Source organism: Elgaria multicarinata, chromosome 2, assembly GCF_023053635.1.
Source record: "Elgaria multicarinata webbii isolate HBS135686 ecotype San Diego chromosome 2, rElgMul1.1.pri, whole genome shotgun sequence".
NCBI classification, from domain to species: Eukaryota; Metazoa; Chordata; class Lepidosauria; order Squamata; family Anguidae; genus Elgaria; species Elgaria multicarinata.
Window position 1 is genome coordinate 144,787,170 of NC_086172.1, and position 22,772 is coordinate 144,809,941.

Genomic DNA, 22,772 nt, shown 5'->3' on the forward strand with positions numbered 1-22,772 from the left:
AAAGTAGAGAACGAGAACACCCTACAAGGGGATCGAGCAGAGGCTTACCTCAAAGAAACTTACCTGTTGATGTCCAACTCCGACATGGCTATTGAAGATCGCCTACACCACTCGAATCTCGATTGCAATATCGCCGTTCACCTGACTCAGTCCATTCAGTCGATGGTCGATATCGAGAAGACGAACGTTACTTTTACGCAAGATGACACCGGTCTAGATCCCCTGTAAGGGAATGGGACAGACAATCAGAATGGTCTCTCCCACCAAGCCCGACCTATTATTATAGGGACTGGCACGACGTCCATGACCGATATCGACAGGAAACCCGGCTATCACCCCCTCGACGTCGACAACCGCCATCGGCTACGATAGGGATCCTCCCTTCCCCCTGAGCCCTCCTGCTCCAAAAGCCTACCACATTCAGGAGGGCTCTCTGACCTTCAGAAGAGGTTTTTCAGGGGGCTCTGGGGCTGCTGGGAAAAGGAGGGAACACAGAATTCAGTTTCTGCAACCTCTCTTCCACTATTCAACATTGGATATAACTTTACATGCAGGAAATAGATAGCTTTGATACAGATATCTCCTTTCCTAATCTTATGCTTCAGTTAGAGCTGAAGTTATTGTATTGACTTCAGCGGTTATTGTTTTTGGCACTTAAGTTTCCTTACTTAATGTTATGCCTTCGTGTTACATTTCACTCTTTTTTGCAGTTGAAGGTAAGAAAATTCAAAAATGTTGGAAGGCTGTGAAAGGTGTTGACTCATAAAGCACTTTAAAAATAATGCAGCTTTCATTGTTAGAACCAGATAAACTTCCCCTACCTATGTGTAGTGGTTTTGATGTGGCTTGGGGCCCCACCCTGCTTACTTGGGATTAAAAAAAGAAAGAGAGGATCAGCTGCATGCTGTGTCTTTAATGTATTATTAGTTTGACCGTCACTTGGAAGTCAATCCCATTCCTATAAGTGGAACTTACTTCCATGTAAGTGTGCTTGACTTGATTACATGTGCCTCAACTTCTTAAAACCATGTTAAGCATCTTGGAACACAAATAAACAAATGCATGTTTTCAAACAGCATATAGAAATACAGATTATTGTAAATATAAGAAAAATAAAGAGACATTTATTTTCTTTCTAGAACCTACCGGGGAAGAGCTTATATTAAACAAGAACAGTATAACAATGCAGTTGAAGATTTAGCTGCTGCAATTCACTTGAACCCTTGCAATTGGATTGCATACTACTACAGAGGTTGTACTTTGCGAAAGGTTGATCCAAAACAAGCCCTACAAGACTTGAGCATTTCTGGTATTACTGTTTTGATTTTCATGTGTAGGCTAAACTGCTTTTATTATGGATGTAATAAAAAGAAAGTTCACAGTGAGAGTTACTATATACTGCATATATAGTCATTACAGATTTTTCTTTCAAACACTAGGAATACCTTTCACAGTTGAGCACTTCAGTCAATTTGATCCATCTCTATTTAGCACAGGAAGCTGGTTCAAGCTGCTATAGCTTATTCTTCTTTTCACACACATGGGTAATGTGCCTGTGTAGAAAAGTCATTTGGAACATTCCAGAACTAATCAGAGCTTTAGGTGGGAGCCCTACAGATAAAAAGGAACTGAGAGGCAGGCGTGTACCCCTCTGCTCATTTTCCAGGTGTGGCTCACGCCTGCCTCTCAGTTCCTTTTTGTCTGCTGCAGCAAATAGCAGCATTTGGAATCTTCTCTCACCACATGGCTTAAAAATAAAAAAATAAAATCTTTCCATCCCCACCTCGAATGCTGAACAGAGCACCCTTCTTTCTTGTTCTTTCTCTGAGTTTTCTCTCTCTTTCTGTTCTTGCCCCTTAGGGGTGTATGGCTTCCAAGGCCTTCTTCAAAAAGTGTACCTGCTGTGACAGGAAGATACCATTGACCTAACTGCCTGCTCTGATTTGGAGAGGCACATTGGGTCAACTCCTGTATCTACTAGTGGGCCTTCACTGAGCAGGCTAGGAGAAACAGAACAGTACACCTTTGCACCCTGTTGTGGGAACAAGCTCTCAAGGAAGCAGACAGTCTCTGCACACTGCCTCATCCTCCATCTGCAAACCCCCCCCCCCCAAGATCCAGCTCTTTCTCAGCACTTCAGAGCAACTGTCTGTGGTTCCTTATTCAACTTTCCTCCCCAGTGGAGGTCAAGTTTCATTTCTTAGATGTCAGGAGGGTACTTTCTTCCTATGTCCATAGAACATTATCACCTAGAAAATCTATTCACTTATTTGTCTGCCATTTGGGACGAAAGAAGGGTCACCCAGTGTCCTCTCAGTGTTTTGCCAAATGGGTGATTTCAGCCATACTTCTTGCTTACTAACTGGCACACTTGGCCCCCCTACAAGTACATGGTTGACTAGAACCATAGTATCCTCTACCAGTTTCCTCAGAAGTATCCCGCTTCCGCAGCTGTGTAGCACAGCAACCTGGGCTCAACCCTCTACCCTCATCAAACATTTCTGTCTGGATATCAAAGCTCATGCTCCTTTCTTCAAATCTGGCATGACGTCTCCCTCTGCTAAGTCTCTTGCTCTTCAGTGACCCATATGTATGTGTCACAGAGACCACGAAGAAGAAGGACAGGTTATTTACCTGTGACTTATGGTTCTTCGAGTGGTCATCTGTGAACTCACATACGCTGCCCTCTTGCCTGCTTCAGTGCCTTACTTTTATTCCTTCGCTGTGGTAGACTTGAAACTGAAAGGCAGACCGGGAGCCACACCTGGAGCCAGGGCTCCTGCCTAAAGCTCTGTTTAACTCTAGGATGTTCCGAATGACTGTTCTACACAGGTGCATAACACATATGTGTGAGTTCACAGTTGACCACTTGAAGAAATACAATTACAGGTAAGCAAGTTCCAGTTATTGGCTCCTTCCATATATTGGAGCAAATGCTTCATGACATATTTCCATTGCCCTCTCCTTCCTCTTTCACAACCAGAGACCCGTTTTTCCTTCCTTCCTTCCTTCCTTCCTTCCCTCCCTCCTTTTTTTCCATAGAGCATTTTTCTTCTGTTATTTTTTTAAGTTGAATTTGTGCATATCCACTTTATTCAAAATTGCAAACTCCATAATTTCTTGGGAAAGAGGTGGAAAGGGTTGTTTCATGATCTTGTACATCCACAAAATCTTCATTGTGGTTTCTGTGCAGTAATACACATGTGGTTTGTGCCTAAACAGAGCTACATTTCAAAAACTTCCAAAGGCAAGTTGGTGGAGCCCTACTCCCAACCTTCAGTAGCATGCTCAATGCTTGCTTCAGGGAACTTTTACTCTAGGCTACGGGGGGGAAATAACAATAATTGTGCCTATTTTTATTTTGCTTACATAAATATTTGAAGGTCATAACCCCATCCAGTGTTTTTTTCTATCACATTAAAATAATTCACATTTTAATATCACACTCATATATATATTTAAAAAAAATAAAACTTGCCAATCTGCAAGCAGAGTGTACTATGCCAGAGCAAATAAAAGACAAACTGAAATAGTAAGAACTAATGATATGAGATGCACAAAATTATTTTAAAAACTACAGTTAATAAAAGACATATATCAAACAGCTAAATATCTGCATTTCCTCCTTTTTCCAGTTCTTCTCAATCACAGCTTTGACAATCTTAGTGCTTTCCTTCACCGTGGAGTCTTGTATTCAGAACTGAAACAGTGGCTACTGGCAATATGTGATTTTGAAAGCGCGCTAGCATTGGACAGGTACACTTTTATTTTTATTTTTTATTGCATTTATTTGCTTGCTTGCTTTAATTATTTCTTGTCCTTCAGTACAAGGATCTCCAAAATAGTTGATCAAATAAAATCATTTGAGAAAATCATACAGTAAAAGAATAGATCAAGCCAACATTTCAACAATTCATTAAAGAACAACAAAAGCAGTTACTCCCACAATATTGTCCTTATAGCAAGAAAAGCCTTCTTTAATTCACAAATGTATAGTGGAATTAAACTACTTAATCCTACTTTCTGAAACTTAGAAGAAACATAGCCAAGTGGATTACAAGGGAGAGGGCATTGCATAATGTAGGGGCCACCACTGAAAACATTCTACTTCTTGTAGATAATACTATTTTTCACTAATAATGGAACTTGAAGCAGGGATTCATTAAATATTCTTCTAAAACACAGTCCCAAAACTAGGATTTGTGGTTGCATAGTGCATTTATAGAACTTTTTAGAACTGTAGTCACGGAACTGGTACTCCTGCCCTTTCTCTCGGGCAGAACACACTGGTTTCTCCATGCATATTACTAGGGTGCAGCAAGCATCTTCTCATTCAGTTCTCTTCTGAATCCTACAACAGCTTCATTGAGACTTCTCAAGGGTGTTATTTCATTTTCTCCCTTCTCTTCGTTTCCCCCCCTTCATTACCCCTTGCTTTTAGTCGTATCATATTTAAAAAGTCACAATTCTGTTTTTTGTTTGTTTGTTTGTTTAGGAAGGACAGACAATGCCAATATCTATTTCCAATAACAAGTAGACAGACCTACTGTTGACCAGCTGCAGCTTTTTAGCTGTTCTCAAAGCGATTGATGAGATGCCATACCATGGTTCAGGAAGGAGAACATCCTTTCCTTGGCACTCTGCAGTGCTTTTGACTTACTGTGGAAAGCACGGTGGAGATTGGGGAGTGTGTGGGGGGAATTCAAAATATTAGTTTTGCTTTTGATATGTAGTATTCATAGGCCTGTCATGGAAACAAGGATTTTCTTTAACAGTATGCACACATGCTTTAATGCAATAAATGCTATAAAATTACATGCAGGACAAACATGTTGCATAATGTAGAACTCATAAAATTCTGTCTCTGTTTTTAGGACCCTTGTCACAGCTCACGTAAACATTGGACTGATTTTGATGTTACATCTGGATAATTATTTTGAATCTATTCGACAGTTCACTCAGGCCATTCAAGTTGATCCCTTAGATACTAGACCTTACTTGTGCAGAGCTCAGGCATATCACAAGGTATCTATTATTTATCTATACTTTAGCATTTTTGTGATAAGTATTTAACATCTAATTAGCTAACATCCTGCAAGCCTATTTGACATGGGAGCAATTGGATGATCTTGAGGATGTTGGTTTTTTTGCCTCCTCTGTGATCCAGCTTCTTCCCCTTCTAGGCTTGGAAGCTAACTGGCAGCCAGTATAGTTGAAATAGAACAGGTCTTATATGTTGCTGCATTCTGCTCCCACGACAGATTCCAAACATCCTCAAAGGACAGCTACATTTAAAGTATCTTGCAGTAGACAATTGTAGATATTATTAAAGCATGCATTATTTTATTTAGTTCATTACTTATTTACTAACTAACTAACTAATGTATTTGTAACCAGCCTTTTGATTAAAAGTATCCAAGGCAATTAACAAGACATATTAAAAACAAAATTTAAGTACATGCCACATTTTACGAACACCCTACAAATACTAATTGCCAGCAACACTGATTAGAAGAGAAAAACAAGAAAAGAAGCTAGGTAAAGTAGCTCAGATATTCTTGTTTTCTACACAATTTGTAGCTGGTATGTGAGTGTGTCTTGTGATGTCAGAACAGTAGTATATTCTACTAGAGTTTACAGCAGTGATGGGAAGTTGGATGGCTGCCATTTTAGGCAATAGTCAGTTTTTAGGAAGCACATCTAGTTTGACTGTAAATGTTCAGAAAGGAAGGAGGTGTTCTTTGTACAGGAGAATGCGTTGAAGGACGTAGTAGTATCCAGAGAGTACGAATATCAAATGATTGTCTTTTTGAAAATAACAGATTCATGATTTAAAGCGTGCAGTTAGAGATCTAAACAGAGCCATTCATCTCCAGCCCAACTCACCACAGTTATGTTTAACAAGGTAGGATATTATTATCAGGACTTGGTGATGTGTTTCTCCATTGCCTCCCTTCAATTTGTTTCTTTCTTATTGTCTGTCTTTATTATAACATATATTGTAGTCAGCCTTAGGACCAAAGTAGAGGTGACATTCAGTGAATAAATACATTTAACATTTCTTGTTTGAATTTTTAGAATAGTGGTAGCAGGGAGGGAAGGTGTGTCTGCCCCCTCCCCACTATGAGTAGGATCCAACAGTGCCTTCCCACTGGCAGCCAGCACTGCTGCTTCTCTGTGCACGCATTGCTCCTACCATTGCAGCAGTGATGTAGTGCTTCTGGGGGCAAGCCCCCAAACAACTGGAAACACATGATTCTGGAAGGGGCAGGTTGTGCCTTCCAGAAATGAGTGTTTCCAGTCATTTGGGGGCTTCTCCCCAGGAAGCACTACACAGCTGCTGCCAGCAGTAGGGGCCAGTTGCACATGCCCTGGGACCAGCAGTGCTGGCCACAAGCGATAGTGCCCCATTGGATCCTACCAATGGTCCCAGTGAAAATTGCCTTCTAAACTTGCTATTTCCTTCAGGAGGGAAACTGCCATTTCCACAGTGAATTTGGTTGGAGTGAGGTGTTGCCGGGACTGCAGTGTGGGAAGGAGGGGAGAAGTTTTAAATCTCCTTCTCCATGCATCTTGGTCCTCAAATGTTTAAATGTATTTAATGTCACCTCTAATTTGGCTCTTAGTGTTACTATCAATGGTTCTTTATGGTAGGTGAGATTCTCTGCTATTCAGAAAAAATCACATGGCCTAGTACAAGTACATTCACCCTCCCTTTGGTCCTAAAGACATTGTGACAGTTGCAGCACTGCATATATCCCTTCAGCCCAAGAGAAGCCTGTGTAATGGCTTCAGATCTGAAAGGAATGGAGGAGCAAACTCACCACATACCTCCCACATCAACACTGAAGCCATTGCAGAGACTGAAGCATGTTTGCCCTCTTCTTTTCCCCAACCTTCCATCTGCAATTAACTTATGACCCCTACACGTTATTACCAGCAACCTGGCTAGTTTAATAGACTGTGGGCCTGTAAAACAAGTTTGTCTCCTTATAACTTTTGTGCTTAGTTTTTAAACGTATAGAAATAGCACTCTTTTTGGTGTCCTGCACAGACCCTTTGTCAGGAACTTTCTAGTGCTGCGCACACTTCAGTGTTAAATTGGGTTGTATAGGAGAGATTTCTCAATATATACAACTGTCATTTTTCAGAATGTATGAATGAATAAAAACAAATAGATGCAATCTCTTAGTGTTTCATTTGACTGGGTGAATTTGCACTAAACTCAAAAGAAATGAGCTTGATCACTAGAATCAGGTGGAGCCCACCATTTATTCCTGGTAAATTCTTAGCAATTTTGTTAGTGTAGATGGAAGATAGTTGAATGTACGAGGAATGAAAAGTTGAAGATACTTTCCAAAAATTTTTTTTACTAAATTATTTAAACAGCAAACGTGACCCACAGATCCATTGTTTGGTGAGAATTAGGATGAGGTGAAAACATTTCTCCACCAGCAGTGAGGAGTTCCACTGTCAAGGGATCACATCCACTCCAGCAGCTTTAGGCTGTTTCTACACCTGCCCTTTTTCCCAGGATCGTCCCTGGATCATCTCTGTGCATGCAAATGACACACAGGGGATCCTGTGATCGGGCAGGGATGATCCCTTCATTTCCCTGGGATAATCCTTAGGTGTAGAAAGGGCCTTAGTATGTCATGGAAAGCTTTTTAGGTGTAGATTTATTCTGCCAGTCGTAGGCCCTGAAACAGGGTATTTTGGGATGGGACAGAGGCAACCTTCTATCCAACCTTTTCATTCCCTCAAGAGGCCGCAAAATCAGGACCTTCACCAACATCAGCCATGAACTGGCATTGGTATTTTCCCTCCTGTTGAAACCAATATGAACTAAAAGAAAAAAAAAGGACCTCCAGAGAGCAAAAAATGTAAGATCTCCCCTGCCTCAGCTGGCATGAGCCAGCAGGTGGACAATCTGCAACTTCATTCCCTCCCTTCTCTTAGAATTGCTCTGTTAATGTCTGTTACTTAGGCCACAGCTAGACCTAAGGTTTATCCTGGGATCATCCAGGGTTCGCCCCTGCCTGAGCACTGGATCCCCTGTGTGTCACATGGGGCCTTCCTAGACGAGGCCTTAGCGCGCCTTCTGTCCCGGCTTCCCTGCTGTGCGTCCAGATGACGCACAGGGGAATCCGGAGACAGGCCGCGCTGAGGCCTTCTCCAACGCGCCATAAGCGAATTCGCTTATGGCGCGCCTTTTCCCCAGCTCCGGCCTGAGGCCGGAGCTGGGGAAGGTCTAGGGACTTCCGTGGCTTTTTGCGGCTAATCGCTTACTCACGAGTAGCCACAAAAAGCCGCGGACTGGCCACAGCGCTGAGCGCTGTGCCCATCGGTCGGGGAGATCCCGGGAGGGAAAAGGAGGGGAGACGACACAGGACACACACACACACACACACACACGGAGGGAAAAGGAGGGGAGATGACACAGGACACACACACACACACGGAGGGAAAAGGAGGGGAGATGACACAGGACACACACACACGCACGGAGGGAAAAGGAGGGGAGACGACACAGGACACACACACACACACACACGGAGGGAAAAGGAGGGGAGACGACACAGGACACACACACACACACACGGAGGGAAAAGGAGGGGAGATGACACAGGACACACACACACACACGGAGGGAAAAGGAGGGGAGATGACACAGGACACACACACACGCACGGAGGGAAAAGGAGGGGAGACGACACAGGACACACACACACACACACACAGAGGGAAAAGGAGGGGAGATGACACAGGACACACACACACACACACGGAGGGAAAAGGAGGGGAGATGACACAGGACACACACACACGCACGGAGGGAAAAGGAGGGGAGACGACACAGGACACACACACACACACACGGAGGGAAAAGGAGGGGAGATGACACAGGACACACACACACACACGGAGGGAAAAGGAGGGGAGATGACACAGGACACACACACACACGCACGGAGGGAAAAGGAGGGGAGACGACACAGGACACACACACACACACACACACACGGAGGGAAAAGGAGGGGAGATGACACAGGACACACACACACACACGGAGGGAAAAGGAGGGGAGATGACACAGGACACACACACACACACACGGAGGGAAAAGGAGGGGAGATGACACAGGACACACACACACGCACGGAGGGAAAAGGAGGGGAGACGACACACGGGACATGGAGGGAGAGAAAGATCAGGAAGGGATCAGGAGCGGATGGGGGGGGGTTAACTAATAAAAAACCCTTACCTTCTCCGCAGTCTTCGGGCGCACGTGGCCCCTTTAAACTTTAAAAAAAATGGCCGGCGCTGCAGGGCTTCCGTTGTCCCTGCGCGTTGTGCGTCTAGGAGGCTGGGCGGCGCGCGTTAAAGTTTGCACGCCATCGCCCCGCCTCCCTGCCGGCTTATCCCGGCAGGTCTAGCAAGGCCCCTAGATGAACAGGTTTGACCCCTGGATGATCCAGGGATAAACGTTAGGTCTAGCTATGGCCTAAATTATTGATAATTTAAAGCACTTAAATAGTTCCACTAAAATTCCAAGACATTGCTGTCTGTTAAAATACTTTATTACAGGGGACAGTATTTACTGGAGATGAGGAATTACGATCTTGCTAGTTTCTGCATACACCAAGTGGCAGAGATGGACGAAGGTATAGTATCGTTCTTGTTGGTTTTCTATGCCCTGTGAAACTGTGGTTAAGGTCCAAAGGGCTACTTGAGATATGCCCAGCAGGATTTTCAACTTTTTTCTTTGTAGAGGAGACTTTCAATGCTCAATCACCATTTTCTTTTGGAAGTCCTCTCACGTTCAGATGTGGTTTGACCTGTGGCCCAGTGGGCTGCTGCTTAAGAAAAACAAGCCCAAAGTTTCCTTGACCTGGCCTATAATCACAGATTAAGGAAATTATTTAAAATACAACATGATGTTATTGCTACTAAGTGCTGTATTTGATGTTGCTTTCATGTTTCTTTTATTTTTGTCTTCTTGATCCTAAGCATACTTAGATGGAAGTAAAGCCTATTCAGTCAGTGGAATTTACTTTTAATATGTGATTCACGTGGTTGTCAATACCAAACACATGATGGTCTCCAGGGTCATGTGACACTTGCCACTATGAATAGGATATGACAAGGGACTTACTTCTGAGTAAACACGTATAGAACTGACTTTTAATAGTGTGGTCACTCAGAAGCTTTTTTTGTAAAGTCTAAAATAGCAAACTGGAAAGAAGTGCTCTGCAGCCCTATGCTTACTTCTTACTTCTGTTTGCTCAGAAGTAAGTTTCTCTCTGTTCAACAGGGTTTACTAAGCATGCATCAGATTTTAGTATGACTTGGATGTAAATGCAGTTGAAATCTATGGGATTTACCCTTGAGTAAGGGAATCAAGCCCGGACAATAAACAAGCTCCATTGAATACACACACACACCTATGATTCTGCTTTAATCCACCCCTATGCAGAATCAGAGAGGGGTGTGTGTGTTAATGGGGGGATTAAAAATTCCTAAAAAATCAAAGGATGAACCAATCTGATTCAACTGAAGCATGCCTAAAGCCGTATTTATGAGCTCTCACTGTCCCATATTTCATCTCTTTATCTTTAAAAATGAGGGAGCTGTAAGCATTTTGGTTAATTCCCTTAGGAGCTCCAATGAGCAAGGTAGGGGGAGGCTGCCACTTGATCACAATGTCCATCAATGACAAGAACCAATGAACTGGAGGGGGAAGGAGAAGGGGTGGGGCATGGCAGGTGCAATAGCAGCGAGAGAGCAAACAAGTGAAAAGAGAGTGACAATCGTGAAAGGAAGGAGCAGTTGCCACGCTTATGAAACTGAGGTAAAAAATGTGGAGGTAAACTGGGGGGAAAATAGGTGTGATGGAGCTCTCTGTATAACACAGCTTCTTATGGTCTTATGTGAAAGGTTGTAAGTTAAAAATGGACTTTAATATGTTTCATTGGCATTTATCATTTTAAAATGATACAGTTTATTTTAACAGTTTATTATATCTGTATTTATTTATGTGCATTGGAATGCATAGTAATACATACTTTGGCCCATAATAAATTTGTTTTATTTTCAGGATCTCTTGAATGCTCTCTTGTTCAAGAAGCACTTGTTCACTCTTTTTGTCAGAATCATAAGAAGGCTATTGAATGTGCATTTGAAGTTACCAAAAAGCAACCTGAACCTGCCATGTTTGTTCTGCTTGGAAAAATCCAAATGAAAGCCAAAAAACACAAGGTTAAAGAAACACACTTACATTTGTGGAGTTTTGAAGAAAACCTTATTTTTAGATGACATAATGAAAAATTAGTGTGGCTGAAATAGACTTGTGTAAGGGATTGATCAAAGTTCGGCTTCTTGTTCAGCCATAGTTTCCTACACCCAAATGCTTTTGTCTTTCTCCCTTGACTCTTTGGGCATGTCTGCACCAGTCAATATCGCAGGGATCATCCTGGGATCATCCCTGTGCATCCACATAAGGTACAGGGGATCCCAGGAGCAGGGAGGGATGATCCCTCCATTTCCCCAGGATATCGGCAGGCCCTTTTTTCTTGGCTTTTCCAGCAGTCCCAGGACGATCCCAAGGACCACAGATGGCGTGGCCATCCATCTCAGCTTCTTTCCTCTTCCCTGCGAGTAGTGGGGGTCATCAGAGGGAAGGAGCCGGGACGGGAAGAATCCGGGGCCATCGGGGCTTCTTTTTTTAACTTACTTTTTCGCTGGAGCCCAAGTGCGCTCCAGCTCCTCTTCTTTTAAAAACAAATGGCGGGCGCAATGTCTTGCTTCCTACTTGGATGTCGCGCGCCGCGTGTGAACCCAGGGGAGGATCTCGAGATGAGCATATGCTACATACTTTGAATGGGTAAAGCAGCTACTGCATTATTTTGAATGTTGAAACAGTGCTACTGCACTATTCTGAATGGGAAAAACATGCTGCATACTGGGAATGGGTAAAGGGGCTACTGTGCTAGGCTACATATTGTGAATGGGAAAACAGCACTACTGTGATATAATAAAAGGATGAAACAGTGGGAAGTCGTGCTGAGTAAGAAAGGAAACCTGAGTCCAAAAATGCCCTACTGCAAATGGGGAAAAAGAGGGAATGGGGGTGGGGAAGGGGGCAGGCCTATCCCTTGACCACATCACTGCCAGTTCACAGATGCACATGTAGGATTTAATGCAGGGGGATGGGGCAGGAGCCACTAAAGATGCACTAAAAGGACTTCTTGAAGATGTTCCTTTTCCAGAGGGAAGTTACAGGGTTGCTATGGATTGGCAACAGCATCATCTGTCACAAATGAGTCTGATGTACTCTCGCTCCGCACTAAACCAGCCGTGTAGATTGGGACCTGGTGTCTGATGTCTTTTAGAATGTTTACTGCTGTTGCTGATTTTATTGCTGTTTTATTGTGTTTGCTTTGTTTTTATTGTGGTTTTACTGTTTTTATTGCCGTATCAGTTTTTATTATGAGTGTTATTGTTGTATGCCGCCTTGTAAAGGCTCCTGCTTTGAAAGGTGGACAATATCTTATATAACTATAATAAATTAAAACTAACACGAGGTTTACCCCAAGTAGCTAATATTGATCTCTCCCCAACACTTAGTTTTCTTGGGGGCTTTTATTTGTTTACAAGGGATTAGGATGGTTTTGGGGATAAGGCACAATAGAACCTTACATAAAGGAGGACTATTGCTCAATGGTAGAGCACATACTTTGCATTCAGAAGGTCCCAGATTCAATACTTGGCATCTCCAGTTTAAAGTTGCACATGATGTGAGAAAGGTAATATCTTTTGTAGGCAAAGATGAGTGACATCTTAGGGAATACTCCTTGGAGATGCTAGTGTGAGCAAGGGAAGAGAAGGAATGGGAGAAATCTAGTGGGCTATTTTAATATAGTAACAATCCCATTTTGGTGTATAGGCATATAAGGAGCATACATATTTTAGATTTGGGCTAATGTTGCAGGGCTTTTATCCCTTTCCCATTGTTTAAACCAATTTTGTTAAAAAAATGTGTAGAATTTACAAGGTTCGCTATTGTTGTTTTTAAAGCTGGAGGCAAATTGTTATTAAAATGTGACTGATTCACCACTTCTCTCCTCTTAAGCAACTACAAACAGGATCATCCTGAAGATAAGGATTGCTAACCTGACAACAGTATTTTACATTTTATTTTAGGATGCTGTGGCCAGTTTCAAGCAGGCCTTAAAGTTGCTGACTGGTTCTGCAAAAGCTCCACCTAACACATTTGAGGCTGCAGAGATATATTTATTTATGGGTCAGTGCTACATGGAACAAGTCGCTTTATTAGAGGTATGATTTTCTTTTGGTTTTAAGCATTGTGAATAGAAGTTTTATTTTGTTTGTTTTTTCTCTAAGTTTTCAAATACCATTAGATACTAGAGCTGTACACTGCTTCAGGTACAGATCTCAATCCTGAAGCAAAGTAGGATGATTTGGCCTGGATCTGGATTGGGACCAGATTAGGCTGAAGTTGTCTGGAGCAGATCGGATTGGGTCTGAAACACTTTGGCCTGATCCAGGACAATGCTAAGCTGCTGTCCCTGCCTGCCCATGGGACTTAGCTGCCATCCCCTTGTGCCTGGCAACTGTCTGTCCTCTGTGAAAGCTGCCATTGTCAAGGAAGATAGGGACTCTGTATTTTCCTATATCTAATATTGCAAACTATAGAGGCAGTAAAGAGCTATTTCAAGAACACCGTCCTCATGTTCCCCAGCAACTGGTGAACGTAGACATACTGCTTCTGATTCCGGAGGTACTGGTGACCAGAAGTGTACACAGTATTCTGTGGTTGCACCATAGATTTGTATAAGGGCAGTTTTGATATTGGCAGTATTATTTTCAAGGAGTTTGCCTTTTTCACAGCAGCTGAACATTTGCCTGATATTGTCATCAAGCTGTCCACCACAAACCTGGGATCTCTTTCTTGGTCAGTCACCGCTAGCTGAGATCCCATTAGCTTATACTTGAAGTTGGAAGTTTTTGCCTCAATATGCAGTATTTCCCCAACATCCAACAAAGATTCATTAATGCTCGTAACATCTTAGATATTCTAGAAGGTTATAGTACCACCTGTATACAATTTTATAAATGAGTTCTTTGGAGTTGACATCTAATAGATTTTTAAAGAGAATTTATAGGCATAATTCTGCTGATAATCTGAGATAGATGTATTGAATTACTGTTTCCAGTTTTGTTTAATTTTTCTTTATTAGAAGTATATATTTCTTTTAGTTTTAAGCATTGTGAATGAATGTTTTGATTGCTGAGTTGGAATGGGTTAAGAGTTGAAATATTTTAAAACACTTTTCATTAATTAGGTAAATGTAAAAAATAATCCTTCAATGGCATGTCAATAAAGGAAATATAGTTATTGGATAGTGGATTGACTGAGAACTATACCTCTAGGGCAACAGCACTTCAGCCATAAATTAGCTCCAACCTAAGCACAGAGACTGGGATTCCTCACCTCACACACACACACACACACCACTTCCTGGAAGATTTTCAGTCAACCAGCTAGGTGACCGATGGGAGCTGGATATTGGGAGTATTTTGACTCCTTTGTTACAATGGTCACATTGACTCACAGTTCATTTCCTAGCCTATTCAGATTGCTGGTTATGATTTATAAAATTTAACATTCTTAAGGTTACCTGTGAAGGATCTTCTGCACTATGAACCTGTCTGTGTATTAAAATCTGGAAGAGACATTCTCCTCTGTGTATTAGAGGTATGTTTGACAGTAACACAGGAAAGAATATTTTCAGTGGCTGCATGCAGGCTTTGGAATTCTCTGTCCAGGGAGGTCCACCTAGCCCCCATTGTTATTGGCCTTCCACCAGATGGCAAAGGTCTTTCTATTCCAGCAGGCTTATGATCTGCCAGGTTAATCTTCTTCTTGTCCCTAAGTATGGTTTTACTGCTCTGTTGCTCTTAATCTTTTAGCTGGTTGCTGTTACTGTCTTCTCTTAGTTGTTTATATGCAATTGATCATACTTCTTGTTCTTAGCTTTTTTTGTTAGCTATATGTGGAAAGGCAGGGTATTTTTTAAGGATAATAAGTGGGCTAGATGGAACAACTAAGTGGGCTAGATGGAACAACTATTAGGTGGATCCACAGCTGGCTACAGAATCGGACTCAGAGTACTTATCAATGGAACTTTCTCAAACTGGGGAGAGGCAACAAGTGGGGTACCACAGGGCTCAGTCCTGGGCCCAGTGCTCTTCAGCATTTTTATTAATGATTTGGATGAGGAGGTGCAGGGAACGCTTATCAAATTTGCAGATGACACAAAATTGGGTGGGATAGCTAATACCCTGGAAGACAGAAACAAACTTCAAAGTGATCTTGATAGGCTGGAGTGCTGGGCTGAAAACAACAGAATGAAATTTAATAGGGAAAAATGCAAAGTTCTACATCTAGGAAATAAAAACCAAAGGCACAGTTAAAAGACGGGGGATACTTGGCTCAGCAATACTACAAATGAGAAGGATTCTTGGAATTGTTGTAGATCGCAAGCTGAATATGAGCCAACAGTGCGATATGGCTGCAAGAAAGGCAAATGCTATTTTGGGCTGCATTAATAGAAGTATAACTTCCAAATCACGTGAGGTACTGGTTCTTCTCTCTTCAGCCCTGGTTAGGCCTCATCTAGAGTATTGCATCCAGTTCTAGGCTCCACAATTCAAGAAGGACGCAGACAAGCTGGAGCGTGTTCAGAGGAGAGCAACCAGGATGATCAGGGGTCTGGAAACAAAGCCCTATGAAGAGAGACTGAAAGAACTGGGCATGTTTAGCCTGGAGAAGAGAAGATTGAGGGGAGACATGATAGCACTCTTCAAATACTTAAAAGGTTGTCACACAGAGGAGGGCCAGGATCTCTTCTCGATCCTCCCAGAGTGCAGGACATGGAATAACGGGCTCAAGATAAAGGAAGCCAGATTCCAGCTGGACATCAGGAAAAACTTCCTGACTGTTAGAGCAGTACGACAATGGAATCAGTTACCTAGGGAGGTTGTGGGCTCTCCCACACTAGAGGCATTAAAGAGGCAGCTGGACAACCATCTGTCAGGGATGCTTTAGGGTCGATTCCTGCATTGAGCAGGGGGTTGGACTCGATGCCCTTGTAGGTCCCTTCCAACTCTGCTATTCTATGATTCTATGATTCTAAGTTCGTAACATGTGTTTCATGAATAGAACATCTGGCAAAGCAAAGTAAGTACTTGGGATCACAGTATTGCCATTTGGCATTGTTCTTCCCCACCCTTGATTTCCTCCAAAGAATACCTGTTTTATAAAGCATTTTGCAGCGATGCAAATAATATATATAAAAAATTCTCTTCCCTTCTTTCTTTTCCCCATTTATCTCATATTGTCTGTGTTCCCTCATATACCATATTTATATTTACAGTTAGTAAAAAGAAAATATAAAAAAATCTTTAGGAAATTAGCTTTAGATGTTGCTTTTATAAAATAGCTAGAATATCAATTTCAGTAAAACTTACTGCCTTATCTTTTTAGGCCTGTGATGCTTTTACTTCTGCTGTCAAGCTATATCCACGTTATGCAGATGCATATTATCAGCGAGGACTGTGCAGAATGCAGCTCCAGCAAGCTAAATGCATATTAGATTTTAATAAAACACTTGCTGTTTTACCAACACATTTTCAGGTAAGCACTGAAGATACTGAAGATATTTTGAAGATACTGAAATAACGTAAACGATCTTGATGTTCTGCATTAAGTGATAACAGCGGAAAGCTTACAATTTGTGGAAAGATTTGTTTCAGTTAGTCTTTCTTAATTTCAGCTTTCCTCATCTAGCCACATACCTTCCTATCAACACATGCACATTTATTTTGTGTTCCAATAAACAAGATTATGTTTACTTGTCCCATAACAGCACAAGCTACCAGGAAGTAAAGTAACCCATCCACAATCAATAGAGTAGAGATCACATTGAGAAATCCATCCTCAAATCTCCTTCCACCAGCAGATAGCCTCATCATTGGGTTCTGTATAGGATTTTTCTCCAGAACATTCTATGTCTATATAGTAATGGGTATTCATTAACAGGCAAGCTGATAATTAGCTTGTTTAACATTTCTTACCCAGCTCTTCATAATCCTTTCTTCATTTCTTCTTCTGTCTAAGGTTATTCAGATGCCCTTCCTTCCTCATTTCAGCCCTTTTTACCTTTTCCCATATTCTCATGCTTTTGTGATATCACAACAAGCTAGCCAATAGCTAGGGAAAACTTACAGATAATGAATAGGCTGCTGATGTTTACTTCACTTTTGACTTCTTTACAAATTCCTGAAAATTGCTCATTTGAAGCTGCTATTTGTATTGGACAGAAATGCCCCAGTGACTCCAGTGAGTGATTTACTCCCAATGAAAATAGCAGCTTCAAAGGAATCAACAAGTTTTAATGTCTTCTCTACATGCCTAGCTAGTTGGAAAAGGGAGGCTTTTGGACTTGGACCTAGACACAGTTGGCTCGCTACTGCAAAGATTCAGGCAGGCCTCCTTGCCTGCAGGACAATCCATTTATGATAATGCACTGGTGGCTTATGCACATTGTTTGTTAACATTTCCATGCTTAGGTAGGAATCATGTGCACAGTGTGCTTTGCTTTCAAGTAAATATGCCTAGGCACAGACCATTCGAGCCTTTCTGCATGATCAATTGAAATATGCTCCCCAAAACTCCAGAAGTCTCTTTTAATATTCCATCTACACATAATATAATTTCTGGAATGAACCACACTGTGTGAGAATGGCTCTGGTTTTGAACACTGTTTAAAAATATATGGCTAAATGTATGCTGCCATACAAGAGAAAGGAAGCTCACAGCATACATAGAATTATCAATAAAGTCTAAATGATGTCTTTACTGACGAAAGGTGTTTTCCTCTTGCAATGAACCAAAGATGGCCTGGGTATAATCTTCCAGACATTTGCCACTTAAATGGGAGGATAGCACTCCTACACAAAGGTTGTATTGTGGGAGAATATGCAACTTAATAAAAACTGAAATAAAAAGTTCAGATAGTAGATGGGTCACTTGTCATGAATCTCATTTATTAACAGTCTGTGATACCTGTGTATCCACACTCCACCTAGCAATCACAACAGCAAGAACTGCACTATTGGGGGAAATGAAAACATTTCCTCAAGTTCAAATGATAAACTAATTCATATTTACTGTACAATTGCTGATTATATAGCAAGGTGTTCAGCCTGTGTGAGTGTGTGTGTGTGTGAGAGAGAGAGAGATTGTTAATATAGCTGATTTTATTCACATTTACAAATCATTGTATACAGGTCAAAGCTTGAAAACATTGAACTCTTTACCCTTCTAGTACACATGAAAACAATAAGATGTACACATAAGCCTTTGGAGTTTTCCCATCCAATTTTGTTCTGTAATATTTTTGTCTTCTTCTGTAAAGGCGTACTTAAGTCGTGCTGCTTACTTTGGGAGCAAAGGAAGATACTCAAAGGCAATAATGAATTGTACTGAAGCCATCAAAATTGAGCCTAATAGTGTGAGAGCCTATCTCTACAGAGGAACAATGAAATTTTATAATAGGGTAAATATGCCTATTGCTGCCTTAACTTTTTGAGGTGAAGTATATGGAGTGCCATTACAGTTGAAAGCAGGTATTTGGAGTCCACTACTGTTTAGTTATATAGAAAATGGAACCCCACTGATTCATAGACCAATGTAGTAAATTGTCTTCAATGAATGTAATTTTTAGGAATATAGTTTCATAATAATTGCCACTAGTTGGAGAAAAAACGCATGCCTATCACGGAAATGGCACAAAACACACAGCTGGATAATGTTAAGTACTAATGAAATGATTATAATTTCATTAATAGTGTGTTTTAAGAAAATTGGAATCAGATAATGTAGGTGAGGTGGTACCTTCAAAAATAAAAAGATCTGTGAAGCTTGGCGACTGAAGACCTTTACAAATGCATTTCTATGCATGTTCACACAGAACTAAGTTCCACTTTGTTCAAAGGAGCTTACTCCCAGGTACATATGCATAGGATTGTAGTCTGGTTTTGTTATTTATTTAAAATATTTGTAAGTTGCCTTTTAGGATGTGCCAGGGGGTGCAAAATGTGCAGTCTGTTTCATACATGCAACCAGCTAAGCCATTTCTGGCAGCTTGTGACTTCCCCCAAATCTTTTGCTGATTTGGTGGCACTGCCTGGGGTTTCCGTTGCTAGTGCTGTCAAGGAGATTCCATACTTATCTTCCAAACCAATGACTCTCAGCAAAGATTGAAAATAAGTGTAGGTTTTTCTTTGTGCATCACACATATGGGCTCTCTGACTGCATGGAGACCTATTTTGGGAAACTTCTATAGCTAAGGAATTTTGGCAGGAATTCTGTGCCCCATGGTCCCAGTGTGCAGGCCCCTAGCGGGTTTTTGCTTATTCTCTCAGTTCTCTTTCGACTCCCATTGTGGTAGCTTTATTAGGGAACTTCTCTGCATCCAATCAATCTGAAAGCATTTTTGTTAAGGGTTTCCCCCTCCTTATTGTTTTCTTCTGTCTGTTGTTCTTCATCCTTCATGCTTTATTCTTATTCTTATTTTATTGGTTTTTTGTGTGATCTGTGATTGCCCCCAAGACATATGACCCTCATGGCTCCTTTTCAGAAGTGTGTCCATTGTGGGAGCAAATTACCTCCAATCAATGGACATCCCTTGTGCCTGTTTTGCCCCAGGGAAAGGAATAAGATAGAACCTGTGCACATTGACATGCTTTCAAGTGTCAAAGATAAAAATCCACTTTGGTTGTAAGGCAACTCTGTTTTATTGCACGTAATACAGCTGTATGGAGAAAGTCCTACAGACAAAGAACTTCTCAACTAGCAGTGTGAAAAGCACGTATATTTATACATAGTAGCATCTTAACCAATTAGCAGTTAGTTAAGTTCTAAAGCAAAACAAAGACAGATCAAAGAAAACCTCTTCATTATACTTTATCAACAGATGGCCCATAACCCTTCTGGCAATGTTAGATTGACCTGGATGGTCAGTCTTCCTTATCAAGTGAGCTTATTTGTCTTCTACTATATCAAGAGGTCTTGACAGTTAGAAAATCCAATTAAGCATTTGTTTGCTGATATAACTGGTTTAGCATTACAGCACATTCAGGCACATACATTATTCTAATTCCATCATGCAGTTCACTTGCAAGAACCAAACTACACACAGAGGCCTGCGTACAATGCAGGTATATCAAGGCTTCTGGCCTTGTTTTCTTACAAGAATCAAGTCTGAATGAACCGTTCTGATCAGCTTCGCACCATTCTCTGAAGAAAGGCACTGCAGGCAGTGGAGGTACCAAAGGAGACAATTGCTTAGCCTTCTAGCTGCACAAAGGGTGTGTCGACTTCACCGTGGCCTATACAAGAGTTGTGGTTGGATTTCCTCCATAGTCTAGCTGAGACTTCAAGACCAGCAGAGAGTCTGAGACTCCATCTTCTCAATCACAGTGGTACAGATAATCCCTCTAGGCATTATGGCAGAGCCTGTGCCAATCAGGATCCCGCTGACAGACTGGGATAGGCAATCAGAATGGGACATGATTTACAGGAGACCTCTGGATAGGAATGTGGATAGTATGAACCAATTCCATTGGCAGTAGTACTATACTCACTGTGAGTCCTATGATCATGAGGCTTGTCTGTATTGACCAGCACCTTAGGCCACACTATTGAGACCATAGAACAATAATAAGAGTCTTATTATTGTTTTAATCAATGCCTCCCATGATATCTTCTCAACCAATGCCTCCAAGCATAACTTCCCATCCAAGTATAAGTTTCAAACTAATGTGTCCAATAACAACTTCCTAACCAATGCATCCAATCTCATCTAATTAGCTGAAGGCCTTCCAGCCTCTGACAGTTCATCTGAGGTTCCTTCAGCACAAGCAGCGCTGTCGTACCCGACAACACAAGTCAGACCTTCCAGGAGCATCACTGCTTTGGGGGATCAATAGATATCAGTCGGCCTCAGCTTTGCAGTCTTCACTGCATGCATCATCATCTCCCTAGATGTCCTCATAGGATCCCAGGATGTGATCTCCCCATCAGAACATTTGGTGTAGTTCTTGGATCAGGTCATTCATATGCCCCAGTTGTTAGGACCCTGGACACAGCAGTTTGTGTCTACCATTCAAGAACCAGTTTTCAACACTGTAAATACTGAGTTTTCCTGGGCATTAGCTATTCTGCTCCTTCCAGCTCTGTACCATACCATAAAACAGTTGTGGAAGGCTCTCTTCTATGCCTCCCATGTCTAAAGGGCTTGAGGAGATATATTGAGTTTAGGATAAGGACACTGCGTTTCACTTCACGCATCATGCCTTGAACTCTATCTTTGAGTCACTGTAGAGTAAATCAAGGAGATCTATTCTTCTCCGGTTGATAAGAAGGGTCGTCATTTCCACTTGCTTTGCAGATGGCTGTATTCCTCAGCATCCTTGCAGCTCTATCAAGTTATCAGCATTTCCTCTGTGAAAAAGTTGGTGACCTCTTCTCCTATCTTCCCAAAGATATGAGAGACCTTGCTCAGGTGTTCCAGGGTGAGGCCGTACACTTAGCCAGACAACAGATCAACACTGCTCTGCATCAGGTGGATTGCAATGCTGATGTTTTTGTTGGGGCAGTGGCTTTGAGGCATCATGCCTGGCTGAGGTCAGCAGTCTATCCCAGGAGGCTCAGTCTTATATCAAGGACTTGTTGTTTGATGGTCAAGGCCTTTTCAATTCCAAGACTGATAAGGCCATGGATTCTGTCCAGAAGGAGAGAAATACACCACAGTGTAAAGGGCTGAGCCAACTGCCTTCTTCATACAAACAACACTGTTGGTGTCATTCCCCTGTGGCAGCATCCTTACCAGCAAATTGGGCACGAGGCAAGGGACTTGACAGCAGGCTCCAGTGCTGAGAAACTCCTTGGCCAACTTCAGGAGCTTTCGCCACAAGCGTGGGGGGCAGGGGAACAGGATGACAAGCATCACCTTTGACACTTCCTCTCTCTTTCTTCATCCTTTTACTGTACCTCCTTCATTGGAATTCACCTGGGTGTTTTTTTTTCTGCCAGCCTGGACCAACATAACATCGGTCTCCTGGGTCTTTTCCATCATCCAGAGGGGCTACAGAATTAAGTTCTATGTCCTCCCTCCACTTGGGACCTTCTGATAAAAATGCAGTCTGGTTGAAGATGGCAACATTTTTGGCACTATTGACTGGATGTTCAAACCAGAGCTGACTTTTGGCCATGCTGTCCTCTGTTCTGTTCTGTTGTGCAGTAAGACACTGGCCTATCTCCAGTATGTCTGCTTGCTGCTCACCCATATGTGTGATGCACAGAGATCATGAAGAAGAAAGCCAGGTTGCTTACCTGTACCTGTAGTTCTTCAAATGATCACCTGCACATTCACATAACCCACCCTTCATCCCTTCTTTGGTGTCATACTCAAGATCAATGTAAATACCAAAGATCCCTCTCAGTTCTGAGGCTACAATATCGTCTGAAGGAACAGAGGGAATAAGTGGGAACCAGCTAGGGACATGCACATTGGGGCAGTGGGAGAGAGTTCCTGCCAAAATTCATCAGCTATAGAAGTTTTCCAAAGCGAGGATTGATGCAGGAACAGAGGCCATATGTGTGAATGTACAGATGACCACTT

At 42.0% G+C, this 22,772-nt stretch overlaps 1 protein-coding gene across 1 annotated transcript in view; it reads left to right on the forward strand.

Annotated features, from left to right (window-relative positions):
* Window positions 1–22,772, forward strand: part of TTC6 (tetratricopeptide repeat domain 6) — a 113,338-nt gene that overhangs the window by 76,735 nt on the left and 13,831 nt on the right. The window contains exons 14-22 of the mRNA XM_063118473.1: window positions 1,140–1,309; window positions 3,636–3,756; window positions 4,875–5,025; window positions 5,823–5,905; window positions 9,589–9,665; window positions 11,099–11,259; window positions 13,204–13,338; window positions 16,571–16,720; window positions 18,504–18,644. Coding sequence (XP_062974543.1) covers window positions 1,140–1,309; window positions 3,636–3,756; window positions 4,875–5,025; window positions 5,823–5,905; window positions 9,589–9,665; window positions 11,099–11,259; window positions 13,204–13,338; window positions 16,571–16,720; window positions 18,504–18,644 — 1,189 coding nt within the window. The remainder of the gene's footprint in view (window positions 1–1,139; window positions 1,310–3,635; window positions 3,757–4,874; window positions 5,026–5,822; window positions 5,906–9,588; window positions 9,666–11,098; window positions 11,260–13,203; window positions 13,339–16,570; window positions 16,721–18,503; window positions 18,645–22,772) is intronic.